General features: G+C 44.4%; 1 protein-coding gene across 1 annotated transcript; it reads left to right on the top strand.

The window, feature by feature from the left end:
- The first annotated feature begins 3,336 nt into the window (after window positions 1–3,336).
- LOC143026879 (uncharacterized) lies at window positions 3,337–5,605 on the top strand. The gene is made up of 3 exons (XM_076187663.1): window positions 3,337–4,325; window positions 4,455–5,072; window positions 5,240–5,605. The coding sequence occupies exons 1-3, from the start codon at window positions 3,765–3,767 to the stop codon at window positions 5,603–5,605; spliced, it is 1,545 nt and encodes a 514-aa protein (XP_076043778.1). The 5' UTR covers window positions 3,337–3,764.
- Window positions 5,606–13,570: the final 7,965 nt, after the last annotated feature.

Here is a 13,570-nt window from a genome sequence, read left to right on the forward strand (position 1 = left end):
TATATATATATATATATATATATATATAGTTGTACATGAGTTACACCAGGATTCTGTTGACTGGTTTGATCACATTTTCTATTTATTATTACTCAGTAAAAGAGAATGAGTAATACAGCAGTGACTATATTCTATAATGAGAGTAGTGTGATGAATCGTATATATGGCAACCGATGCCACGCATGAGAATTTGACTCGTGTTGAAGTGGTGAATACACTACCTAGTGTGATCAGGGTCGCAGTTCCTGTTCGTGGTGCAGACTGCTGTGATTATTACCTTCTGTGGGGGTACTTCTGTGTTATTGCAGATTGTTCTCAAGTTTGGGGGGAAGGAAATTCTTCACTCTGTTCATATGGAAATGTAATAGGGTGGGGAGATGGTGCAACAAAAGTAACTTGGATCACAGTAGTTGTTGCTCTCCTTGTTGCTTAGAATCATTATTAATGCCACATTTAGGTAACATTGCTGGGGAAAGCTCCCCAGCTAGGTTAGGTTTAAGAAGGCTATGTTTAGGGTTCCTTTCTAACCCACCCTCCATCATGTAAAGTGAATAGAGTAGATTCTGAAAAGGGCTGTTCATCTGTGTAGGCTGCTCCCCAACTGTGTTACTTCATAATCCTAACAAAGGTGGGGACCACTGGATCTACACCACCTGCTGTGCGAGTTGTAACTTAGGGCTTCCCAAGATCACCTTCTCTTGCCCACTGCCATGCACCATCAGTGGAAGACTTTTGGCTATTAGTTAGAAGAATGAAATTATTGTTTGTGGGAAAGTAGTTTGACATTAGTTGACAGAGCTGGGCATGTTCCTTGATCTGTCCCTCAGTGTCCTGATTATATATGTGTCAGTCAGGACACAGAGGGAAACACCGAGGAACACACAGAGGAATGCACCCAGCTCTGGTGGTTGATTGTACTGTCAGTCTCGGTCACCACCTCACACTTGACATCAACTCCTGGACAGGAGTTAACCCTGGAGCACCATGAAGAGGTGGTGAGATAAAGGTAGTAGTTGGTTTTCCTACAAAGGTGAGGAGCCTATGCCAGGTGGTGCGTAGCTGCAGTCAAAGCCATCACCTTTGCCCCATGTGCTTGGACTTAGGGCTGGTAACAGTCACTGCTGGGAATTGGAGAATGTGAGATTCAAACCCACAACTACTACAATGCAAGGCCAGATCCACCAGTTCACCCTTTTCCTACAGTCTGCTTTCAAATCCCATTTCAAGATCTTGCCTCCTTTTTCTTAGGAGATGAGATGGAGGGGGCTGCAAGACATCAAAATAGGATACATAGGAGGTATGGAAAACCTCGTCCCCTCACATTATCTGGGCCTGAAGCAAATATCTTCCAATTGAAGAAGGAAATGTGATATTAATGAGGTGTGGAAAGCAGAGGTGGAAGGAATTAACACAAGGGACCACCAAGGATGAGATGGATGAGGTAAAAGGGGTATTGGGAAAGAGGGGAATGTCTATTAAGGAAGAAAGGGAGAAAGGTTGTATATGGATGATGCTGTGATGCATGGAAGGGGAGGGTTAGGGAATATAAATGATATTTTGACACAACCCAAAGGGATTTTTCCCCGTCTTCTCTTTTTCTGCATGAGGGGACAGATAGGGGGTCACCAAATAAAGCAGCCTTGATGTGGATGTGTTGTGTCTTTGCTGCATTGCTTCAGACCCAGGGCAGTAGACAAGATACAGGGATGACACATCATCCAAGGAGCCAAGAAAAGAGGGAGGGGTGGTGAATTGGAGTATGTGGAGAAGAAGTGGGTGGGAGTGAATTTATGCCTTTGACTTTGCTACCTCCCTTGTATGGGAGAAAAAGCCCTTGGTATATGTATGTATATAATTTCTTTGGAACATTTTGTCTGGTTTGTGGCCTTAAGTATGAATTTCTCCAAGATTGGGTGTCATTGAAAGCAATGGAAGGCTATCTTTGTTCTGTAGGTTGTGGTGCAATTTGGATTCCACCTGGGAACCAAGTGTTATGATGTAGGTGTAGTCGAGTGTCATTCTTATGGATTGTTCATAAAGATAAGTACCAAAGGCATTTTCCCCTTTATAAAGGAGGCAGTCAAAGGTATAAATCCACTCCCACCCATTTCATCCCCACATACTCCACTCCCATTCACCACCCCTCCCTCCCTCTTTTCTTGGCTCCTAGATGTCAGGTCATCCTTGCATCTCGCCCACTGCCCTGGGTCAGAAGCAATGCAGACACACATCACATCCACAGCAAGGCAGCTTCATTTAATTGGCAACCCCTCTCTCCATCCCCTCATGCAGAAAAAAAGACTGGAAGAAATCCCTTTGGGTCACATCAAAATATCATTCACACGTACTCCCTCACCCCCTCCCATGCATCACAGCATCATCCATATACAACCATCCTCCACTTACCCCTATCTTCAGTCATCTCCCTTCTTTCCTTCCTCAACAGACATTCCCTTCTTTCCCAATGTCCCTTTTACCCTATCCATCTATCTCATCCTTGGTTGCCTCCTCATATTCACTCCCTCCACCTCTGCCTTCCACACCTCTTTTACTAATCTTTCTTCGAAGACTCATTCTTTCCATGTATCCAAACCATCCTAATACTCTTTCATCATACCCATCTCCCAACTCCCTTTCCACCCTAGCTCTCCTCACTTCGTTTCTCATTCTATCCAGCTTCCATACTTCTCAGGCATTTCATCTCAAACACAGTTGGAGTTCAAAACCAAAAGGTGTAGTATAATGGAATTTGGAAAAAAAAAATAGAAGGATCATATAAATTGGGAGAAGAAGGAATAAAAAATAGTAGAAAATGAGAAGGACCTGGGAGTCATTATTATGAATAATATGTCACTTAAGAAACATATGAACAAGATTTTTGGAGAAACTTATAATTTAATAAGAACAATCAGTGGCATTTACATACCTGGATGAAGAAATGGTGAAGAAAATATCAGAGGTGGGCGTTCCGAACAAATGTTCGCGAACCTTTATCCGCGGATTTGTTCGGACCGGCAAAATCCCGGATTTGGGTTCGGAGGTTCGGATTCGGACCGACGTCAAAAAAGATTCGGACTTCCGGGTTCGGAACGTCTTTTTTTCTCGCGAATTCGAACCTCCGTATCCCGGGAAAAAATCGAAAAAAACGAAGATGACCAAACATTCTTTTTCAACTTTTCCGCGGCATACAGATGTGGTGACGCCTATGTTTCTGTAACAACTAGAGACGCCTTTGACCATTAGCATTGTGTTTTACTTTATCGCTTCTCTCTACTTCTATTTCAGTATGGGCGTGTAAGTGTTTGTGTGTGTGTGTCTCAAATGACTTCTGCTCGAAATGTGCTCGATATGCAAGCCTGTGTGACTGTGTGTAGTAATGCGAAACAAAGACTAGTAGTACTGCCTGGACTGCCCTTCTTTGAACTTGGAAATATACTCGTGGTGTTTAACTCGTTGCTTTATCTGTACCACACAGACTCGTCATGTTGTGACCGCAGCTGGCTGCCAGCCAATCAGAACGCTTGTTAGTGACGCGCAGCCACCGCGCATGCGCCGGTGACTGCAGCAGCCAATCAGAGCGCTTGTTTAGTGTTTACAAATCTGCACAGTCTGCAGACTTTCTTGTCACCGCGTCCCGTAAGTTACGATTTAGTTAAACAGTGCTACAATAGTCAGACATTCTTCAACCGTTGCACTGACAACACTCTGGAGAGGACACCCAAGGAGGCTAGACTACTCTACTCACATCACACTCACCGCTGACAATGGATAAGTACGTGACATCCACACCGAGGTCGAGAAACCCAAGTGCTCAGTCTGACACACCAAGGTCCACGAACCCAAGCGGCCTCGCTGAGAGTGAATCTGACGCCAGCGATATCCAACTGCCAGAGTTTTCGAGTCCGGAGCTGATGCCTGGCACAAGTCGAGCCGAGGACATGGACATTGCCGACACCGAGGCCGAGCAAGCCGACGGAGGTCACGGTTCCAGGAGGGAAAGGGACCTCTACAGAGACTGGGACATTCTCAAGCCCTTCTTCAAGTGTGGTGTCGGCAGGGACGCCGGGTTTGCCCTCTGCGCCAAGAAAAATTGCACTGCGAGGCTGAAGCTTCAGAATGACACCAACAGCAACTTAAAGAAGCATTATGCCACCAAGCACCCTTTAGATAGTCCTGCCTTAAAAGCAGCCTTAGATGGCAGCAGAAAACGTGGCCGCTCTGCTTCTGGTGGTGGTCGGGATGCCAAAAGCCTCAGGCAGGGCTGTATTGAGGAGGCTATGGCTGAGAGGTTTGACCAGCAGAAGGCCCTTGACCTGTTTTATGAGGTTTTACTTTTAAAAGTTCTACTGTTTTAGTATGAAAATAATTTTAAAAATTAATTAACTTTGACAAATAAAAATAATTTATAACAAAAATTTAACTTCAAATACTCACACATCTTTTTTATGTTTCAGTGGATTATCCGCGACATGCTGCCCACCATAACAACAGAGTCAGAGGCGCTCAGGGCCTTCCTCAACTACCTGAACCCTCAGTTCAAGCTGCCGTCCAGGAAAAAGCTTGGCGACGACATCAAGCATATGAGCGCCAGGGCCAAAAATGAGTTCACCCAGATCATGTCCAAGCAGGACTACCTGGCCACCACTGCCGACAGCTGGTCGAGCCACAACCGGGCCTTCATAGGCTCCACAGTCTCGTGGTTGGACAAGGCCACCCTGGAGAGGACGACTGCAGTCTTGGGCATGAAGGAGGTGAAGGAGAGCCAGACAGCCGAGTACTTGGCGAGGTCCTTGAGCAAGCTGCATGAGGACTTCAGCATCAGCAGCAAGATTCTCTGCACGACCACAGACAATGGTACAAACTATGTAAGTGCATTTGTCAACTTTGCACAAGAGGACGTCGTCATACAACCCGGCGAGGACAAGCCTGACGAAGAGCTGGCTGACGAGCCTCAGGTCATATCTATGGAGGAGGCCCTGGACCAGGCTGACGAAGCCGAGGTTAGCCTGCCTAAACACCAGAGGTGTGGTGCACACACTCTGAACCTACTGGCGTCTGAGGATGTTTCCAAAGTGAGTATAATAATTCTATTTTTTTAAATTTAATAAATTAATAATTTATATATATTAAATAATTTATTGTTCTTTTGGTAAAAACTAAAAAGATGTAAATTATTATTTATTATTTTTTAATATGTGAATTGTAATAAAATATTAAATAATAGATATTCTTTTTTCAGGTCCCACAATGGAACCATGGTGGCAGGAATATCTTCAGAAGGTCGGCTGCCAAGGCACAGTCTTTGTGGAATGCCCAGGGTCGCCGAACTGTCGCAGCCAACGAGATAAAGGATACTATCGGCAAAAAACATAAAGTCCCTGGCGCGACGAGGTGGAACTCCTGCTATGACAGCTATAAGATGCTTTCTGGCCTGCTACAGGACCTGGACACCCGTAAAAAGATCAATGATCTCTGTACCAGCATGCGCCCCAACCCGATCCCCGCCTTTGTTGACGAGGACAATGAGGTCATCGCCGAGTACGTCAAGTTATGGCCCCAGTTGCCAATGCTTTGGACAAAATGCAGCCAGACCAGCATGCCATAATGGGGAACTTCCTTCCCAACTTGATGGTGCTCCAGAGGGACTTGAACCTGCTTAGGGACGACAACAGCATCAAGCATGCCAAGCCCCTCGTCACCTACCTCCTGGGGACACAGGAGCACCATGGCAGAGACAAAAAAGGGCTTCACTGAAAGGTAGATATTTTTAATATTTTAATACATACATACATATACCAAGGCTTTTTCCCCCTTTCAAGGGAGGTAGCCAAAAAGGGAAAGGCATAAAATCACTCCACCCATTTCATCCCTAAATACACTCCACACCCCTCCCACCCTCCCTCTCATCTGAGCACCTCCTGGGTCATCCCTGCACCTTGCCCACCGCCCTGGGTCAGAAGCAGTGTCGCAAGACACAGCACATCCACAGCAAGGCCGCTTCATTTAATCGGCGACCCCCCCTCTCCGTCCCCCCTTGCATATAAGGAGAGGACGGGGAGAAATCCCTTCGGGCTGCGTCAAAATTTGCTCACACATACTACCGCCCCCCCCCCCCCCCCGCCCATTCCTCCTCATGCAATCACAACCTCATCCATATACAACCATTCTCCTCAACAGACATTCCCCTCTTCCCCAAAGCCCCCTTCACCCCATCCATCCACCTCATCCTAGGACGTCCCCTCATGTTCACTCCCTCCACATCTGCCTTCCATACCTCTTTTACTAGTCTTTCTTCACTCATTCTTTCCATGTGTCCAAACCATCCTAATATTCTTTCATCAACCCTATCTCCCAGCTCCATTTCCACCCCTGTTCTCCTCCTCACCTCCTCATTTCTCACTCTATCTAGCCTAATAACCCCCACCATACTTCTCAGACACCTCATCTCAAACACATTCAAACTCCTTCTCTCTTCTTCTCTTATGTTCCAAGTTTCTGCCCCATATAGTTCTGTTGGCACAATCACTCCTTCATACAGTCTCCTCTTCGCATCCATTCCTAAATGTCTATTCCTCATTACACTCTTTAATCCAACAAGGCATTTACTCGCTTCTCTCAATCTACATTCTACCTCCACCTTCATTCCACCTTTTCCTGCTACATTTGCACCCAAGTATCTAAAACTATCCACTTCCTCCAGTTGCTCTCCCTTAATGCTCACTTCCAGTCTACTGCCACTTTCACCCCTTGTACATCTCATCACCTTACTTTTACCCACATTTATCTTTAGCTTTCTTCTATCACATACTCTCCCAAACTCTGCCACCAACTTCCTCAATCCCTCCTCCGATCCTGCCACAAGCGCAGTGTCGTCCGCAAACAACAGCTGGCTCACCTCCCACTTTTCTCCATTTTCTTTAACCATCTCCAATCCCTGACCCACTACCCTTGCATTCACCTCTCGCACCACCCCATCCATGTATAAGTTGAATGAATATTTTAATATAATATAATAATAATAATATAATATAATTATATCAATAATAAAGTAATATATTTTATAGTAATTGAAAAAAAATAATAATCATTAATCAATAATTAAATTAACTCATATCTTAATCTTTTCAGGTTTCAACACATGTTTGAGGACCAGGAGAAGCTCCTTGCGACTACCTTCCACCCCAGGTTCCGTCTAAAGATGGTCAAGTACATATGCAGGACAAATCCTGACTTGTACAACCTGGTGAGGGACAAGATGGTGTCGGACCTTGTGGCCCAAATCAGGTCCAAGGAGGGGGGTGTGGCCTCCGCCTCCAGCCAGCCCACCTCCAGGCCACAGTCTGTGGCCAGCCACACCAGCGAGCACGACGAGTTTGCCTTCCTTCTTGAGGACGAGGAGCCTGTGGTGGTGGCCAACCTGGAGGAGGAGGTCGGCAAGGAGGTAGACACTTGGGGCGCCATTCTCGGCACAAGCATCCTGAAGATCTCCCCGGCAAACTTCCCCAAGGAGCACAGGCAGCACTGGGTGAACTGTTTCATCAAGTATAACACTCCCCTGCCCTCGTCTGCCTCAGCTGAACGACTCTTCAGCTTCGGCTCGGACATTTTGAGGCCAAAGCGAGCCTCTCTGACCAATCTGAACTTTGAGAACCTGACCTTCATGAAGGGAAACTTGAAGTTGGTTAAGAGGGAGAGAGAGAGGGCCGACACGTTAGAGTGAATTTGTGAAGAGTGAAGACTGAAGTGTTGTGAATTTGTTGGAAATGTTTTTACCGTTTTGTTTTGTGAACTTTTGTTTTTACTTTTTACTGTCTTGTATTAATAATTTGTTTTTCTAGTAATAATTTAGTATATATATTTTTTATACTAAATTATTACTAGAAAAACAAATTATTAATACAAGACAGTAAAAAGTAAAAACAAAAGTTCACAAAACAAAACGGTAAAAACATTTCAAACAAAGTCACAACACTTTTATACTACGACTGTCCCTCCGTTATGCTGTCCCCCAACCCTTGTTGCTATACTGTACCATTTCTCTGAGTATTTTCTTTTTCTGTGGTGGGGGAAAAGAATACTGCCACCAAGTATTCCCACTTGGATCGTAAGAGGCGAGAAGAAAGGGACGGGGATTGGGAATAGGCATCCTTCTCCTTGTAGCTCCACAGGGGAAATTCCTAAAAGCAAAGGCAGAGGCATAAGAGGGGCTGGAAGGCCTCGGACCAGCACCCTAAAGTTTGGGTCTTTTAATGTGCGTGGATGTGGTACAGATGAGAGTAAAAGGGAAGAGATAGGTAGTATGTTTGTGAGAAGAAAGATGGATGTGTTGGCTTTGAGTGAAACTAAGCTGAAAGGGAAGGGCGATTGTAAGTTTGGGAGTGTAAGTGGGAGGTTATCAGGAGTGAAGAGAGGGCGAGGGAGGGAAGGGGTGGCTATACTAGTAAGTGAAGAGATAGGTAAACGTGTAGTAGAGTGGAAGGAGGTTTCCTCAAGGATAATGTGGATGAAGGTGAAACTGGGAAAGGAGATGTGGGTTTTTGTAAGTGCATATGGGCCTGGCAGTGAGAAGAATGTAGAAGAAAAGGAGGCTTTTTGGATATATTTAAATGAGTGCATAGAGGGTTTAGGGAGAAGTGTAAATGTAATAATACTGGGAGACCTTAATGCTAGGGTAGGAAAGGAGCCAATTGATGGAGTGGTTGGGAAATGTGGAGTTCCAGGGAAGAATCGTAGTGGAGAGTTGATGGTGGAAATGTGCCTAGAAAGAGAGCTGATGATAGCAAATACAGTGTTTCGGAAGAAAGTCAAGCATAAGTACACATGGGAGAGGGTGGTGGAGGGAAAGGTGGTAGATAGAGCTTTAATGGACTATGTAGTGGTAAATAGGGTTATGATAGGAAGAGTTAGGGATGTACATGTGCTAAGGGGAGAGGGTGGGGGAATATCAGATCATTTTCTGGTGGAAGGTAAGTTGAGAGTGGAGGACAGATGGAGGAAGAGGAAAGGGACCAAAGGTAGGGAGGTGCTTAGAGTGAACTCTTTAAACGAAGAGGAAAAGGAGGAGGAGTACAAGAGGAAGCTGAAGGAGTGGGAGGGAGTGAAGGATAGAGTAGAGGTAGGTGTGGAGGAGGAATGGGGATGGTTCAAGGAGGGAGTCATAAAGTGTACAAAGATGGTGTGTGGAACAAGAAGGTCAGGAGGAAATAGAAGGAAGTGTAGTGGATGGTGGGATGAGGAAATGAAGAAGGTTGTAGAAGAGAAGAAGCGAGCTTACACAGATTGGTTACAAAATAGGACGAGGGAGTCATATGAGACGTACAAAGAAAAGAAAAGAGAAGTAAAGAAAAAGGTAAAGGAGGCAAAGAGGAGAGCAGATGTAAAATGGGGTAAGAGTATGACAAAAAAAAATTGAAAGTAATAAAAAGATGTTTAGGAAAGAAATTAAGAGAGGAAGAGGAGGCGAATCAAGTAGAGAAGAAAAGGTAAAAGGTGCAGATGGAGAGATGATAATGGAGGAGAAGGCAGTAAGGGGAAGATGGGCAGAATATTTTAGGGAGTTGCTAAATGTGAAGGAGGATGGGGAGGGAAAGATAGCTGCAGTGGGAAATGCTAAGAAAATGAGAGTGATGAGTGAGGAGAAATAAGGAAGGATGAAGTGAAGGCAGCAGTTAAGATGATGAAAGCAGGTAAGGCACCTGGTATGGATGGATGCCATGCAGAATGTCTTAAAAAAAAAAAGGAGGTATAGTGATGGTGGACTGGCTGGTGAGGTTATTTAATGTTTGCTGGAGAGAAGGTAGAGTGTCAGAGGACTGGAGGAGTGCTTGTATAGTTCCACTTTACAATGGAAAGGGGGACAAGTGTGAATGTAGTAGTTTCAGAGGGATTAGCTTGTTAAGTGTAGTTGGGAAGGCTTATGGGAGGATCTTGATTGAGAGGATTAGGAGAGGAACAGAGGGAGTAATTGGTGAGGAACAGTGTGGGTTTAGGACAGGTAGAGGTTGTGTAGATCAGATCTTTGTGGTAAGACAGATATGTGAGAAAGCTATAGGAAAGGGGAAGGATGTTTTCTGGGCCTTTATGGATCTGGAAAAGGCTTACGACAGGGTAGACAGAAAGGCACTGTGGGAGGTTATGCGGATATACGGGATAGGAGGAAAGCTTCTAGGAGCTCTCAAGAGTTTTTATGAGAGTAGTAGAGCTTGTGTCAGGATTAGAAATGGAGAGAGTGAGTGGTTTGAGGTAAAGGTGGGACTTCGTCAGGGATGCGTTATGTCACCCTGGCTGTTCAAATTATACATGGATGGGGTAGTGCGAGAGGTGAATGCAAGGGTAGTGGGTCAGGGATTGGAGATGGTTAAGGAAAATGGAGAAAAGTGGGTGGTGAGCCAGCTGTTGTTTGCGGACGACACTGCGCTTGTGGCAGGATCGGAGGGGTTGAGGAAGTTGGTGGCAGAGTTTGGGAGAGTGTGTGATAGAAGAAAGCTGAAGATAAATGTGGGTAAACGTAAGGTGATGAGATGTACAAGGGGTGAAAGTAGCAGTAATCTGGAAGTGAGCATTAAGGGAGAGCAACTGGAGGAAGTGGATAGTTTTAGATATTTGGGTGCAAATGTGGCAGGAAAAGGTGGAGGTTAGAATGTAGATTGAGAGAAGCGAGTAAATGCCTTGGTGGTTTAAAAAGTGTAATGAGGAATAGAAATTTGGGAATGGATGCTAAGAGGAGACTGTATGAAGGAGTGATCGTGCCAACAGCACTGTATGGGGCAGAAACATGGAACATAAGAGAGGAAGAGAGAAGGAACTTGAATGTGTTTGAGATGAAGTGTCTGAGAAGTATGATAGGGGTTACTAGGCTTGATAGAGTGAGAAATGAGGAGGTGAGGAGGAGAACAGGGGTGGAAAGGGAGTTGGGAGATAGGGTTGATGAAAGAGTATTAGGATGGTTTGGACACATGGAAAGAATGAGTGAAGAAAGACTAGTAAAGGAGGTATGGGAGGCAGATGTGGAGGGAGTGAACATGAGGGGACGTCCTAGGATGAGATGGATGGATGGGGTGAAGGGGGCTTTGGGGAAGAGGGGAATGTCTGTTGAGGAAGGACGGGAGAGGACAGAAGACAAGGGTCAATGGAGAATGGTTGTATATGGAAAATGTTGTGATGCATGAGGTGGAATGGACGGGGGAATGGGGGATGAGGTAGTGTGTGAGAGCAAAAATTTTGACGCAGCCCGAAGGGATTTCTCCCCGTCCTCTCCTTTATATGGGGGGACGGAGAAGGGGGGTCGCCCATTTAATGAAGCGGCCTTGCTGTGGATGTACTGTGTCCTGCGACACTGCTTCTGACCCAGGGCAGTGGACAGGGTGCAGGGATGACCCGTCATCTAGGAGGTGCTAAGATGGGAGGGAGGGTGGAGGGGTGTGGAGTGTTTTCGGTGATGGAATGTTTGGGAATGATTTTATGCCTTGTCCTTTTTGGCTACCTCCCTGGTAAGGGGGAAAAAGCCTTGGTAATGTATGTAGTAATAATTTGTTTAATAAATAATGTAGATATCTTAAAAAACACTTTTTTTTAATCGGAAAGCTTTAAATTTAGATTCGGAGATTCGGAATGAGTAAAATTTAGGTTTGGAAATGTTCGGAAGGTATCGGAATTAAGGTTCGCTTTGCTATTTTTTAAAGATTCGGAGGTTCGCGGACAAATGTTCGGAATAAATGTTCGCACCGAAATTTTGAAAATCGGGTTCGCTATTCGGAGGTTCGGAACCCAAAACCGGCGAAGATTCGGGTTCGGATTCGGAACCCAAAAAAAGGTTCGCGCGCTCACCTCTGGAAAATATTAATCACTTTGATAAGACCAAGATTGGAATATGCAGCAACGATGTGGTCACCAAATACAAAAAAAAAAAAAAAAATGTATAACAAAACTTGAAAGAATACAAAGAGCAATTACAAAATTGGCGCCAACACTCTCAAAACTATCATATGAAGAGAGACTAGCAAAACTTGAGCTACAGACACTAGAGCAAAGAAGAGAGGAGATTTGAGAACTATTTACAGAATCATGAAAGGCATAGAAATTATTGATAGAGAGGATCTAATAAAATGGGATGAAAGAAATACAAGAGGACACGGAAAGAAAATCAAGAAAGACAGATATAGAAGAGATCTGAAAAAGAATAGCTTTCCTCACAGTGTAATAGACATTTGGAACAAGTTAGATGAGAAAGTAGTGTGTGCAAAAACAATACATGAATTTAAAAATAGTTTAGATAAAATGAGATATAAAGACGGGACACCACGAGCATAGCTCCCCTTCCTGTAAAATACAACTAGGTAAATACAGAGATTCTAAAATGTTATTAAACAAGATGCTGAAGGATGGAGAAAACATGTTACTTATGGGAGATTTTAACTGCAAAGAAATCTGTCGGGAAGAGATGACAGTGAAAGGTGGAGAGGATTTATTGGGAAATATATCACTTGACATGACTATAGAACATACAATGACACAATGGGTAAAAAAAAAAGTATAGAAATAATTAACTGTCGAGTAGATTTTTTTCAGAACCTGAAATTGTGGATAAAATTCAATACAAGACACCAATTGAGAAGTGACCACATTACTGGAGTTAGTATGGAGAGAAATGGAGGAAAGACCATAGTAAAACAGACTTTGGGAAACTTGGGACATTTTTCCAAAAAGCGAATTGGGAAAAATTCAACAATGAAGAGTCAAAAGTGGAAGAAAAATGGATGATTCTAATGGAAATCTATAATGGAGTGGCTAAATATGTACATATATATCCAAAGGCTCTTTTCCCCCATACATGGGAGGTAACCAAAAGACAGGCATAGAAACCAATCCCACCCATTCAATCCCCTACATACTCCACTCCCACCCTCTTATCTTGGCACCTCCTGGATGATGGGGTCATCCCTGCATCTTGTCCACTGACCTGGGTCAGAAGCAGTGTCAGAAGACACAGGACATCCAAAGCAAGGCCACTTCATTAATTCAGCAACCCCCCCTCTCCATCTCCTCATGCAGAAAAGGAGAAGACGGGGAGAAATCCCTGTGCTGCATCAATTTATTTCTCATACATACTCCCTCACCCCCATCCCCCTCATGCATCACAGCATCATCCATACACCTTTCTCCATTCACCCCTATCTTCTGTCCTCTCCCATCCTTCCTCAACAGATATTCCCCTTTCCCAAAGCCCTTTTACCCCATCCATTTATCTCATCCTAGGTTGCCCCCTCATGTTCACTCCCTCCACACCTCTTTTACTAATCTTTCTTCACTCATTCTTTCCATGTGTCCAAACCATCCCAATACTCTTTCATCAACACCATCTCCAACTCCCTTTCCACCCGTTCTCCTCCTCACCTCATTTCTCATTCTATCTAGCCTAGTAACCCCTATCATACTTCTCAGGCATTTCATCATCTAACACTAACTGGGACAAATTTTCCAAAGAGGAAACAAAGATGGAGGACAAATGGAACATGTTCAAATAAAAGTACAAGGAAGGAATTAACAAATATGTACCAAAAAAAAAAAAAAA

This window comes from Oratosquilla oratoria, chromosome 7 (assembly GCF_046742065.1).
Source record: "Oratosquilla oratoria isolate Oo_2021 chromosome 7, ASM4674206v1, whole genome shotgun sequence".
Taxonomy (NCBI): Eukaryota; Metazoa; Arthropoda; class Malacostraca; order Stomatopoda; family Squillidae; genus Oratosquilla; species Oratosquilla oratoria.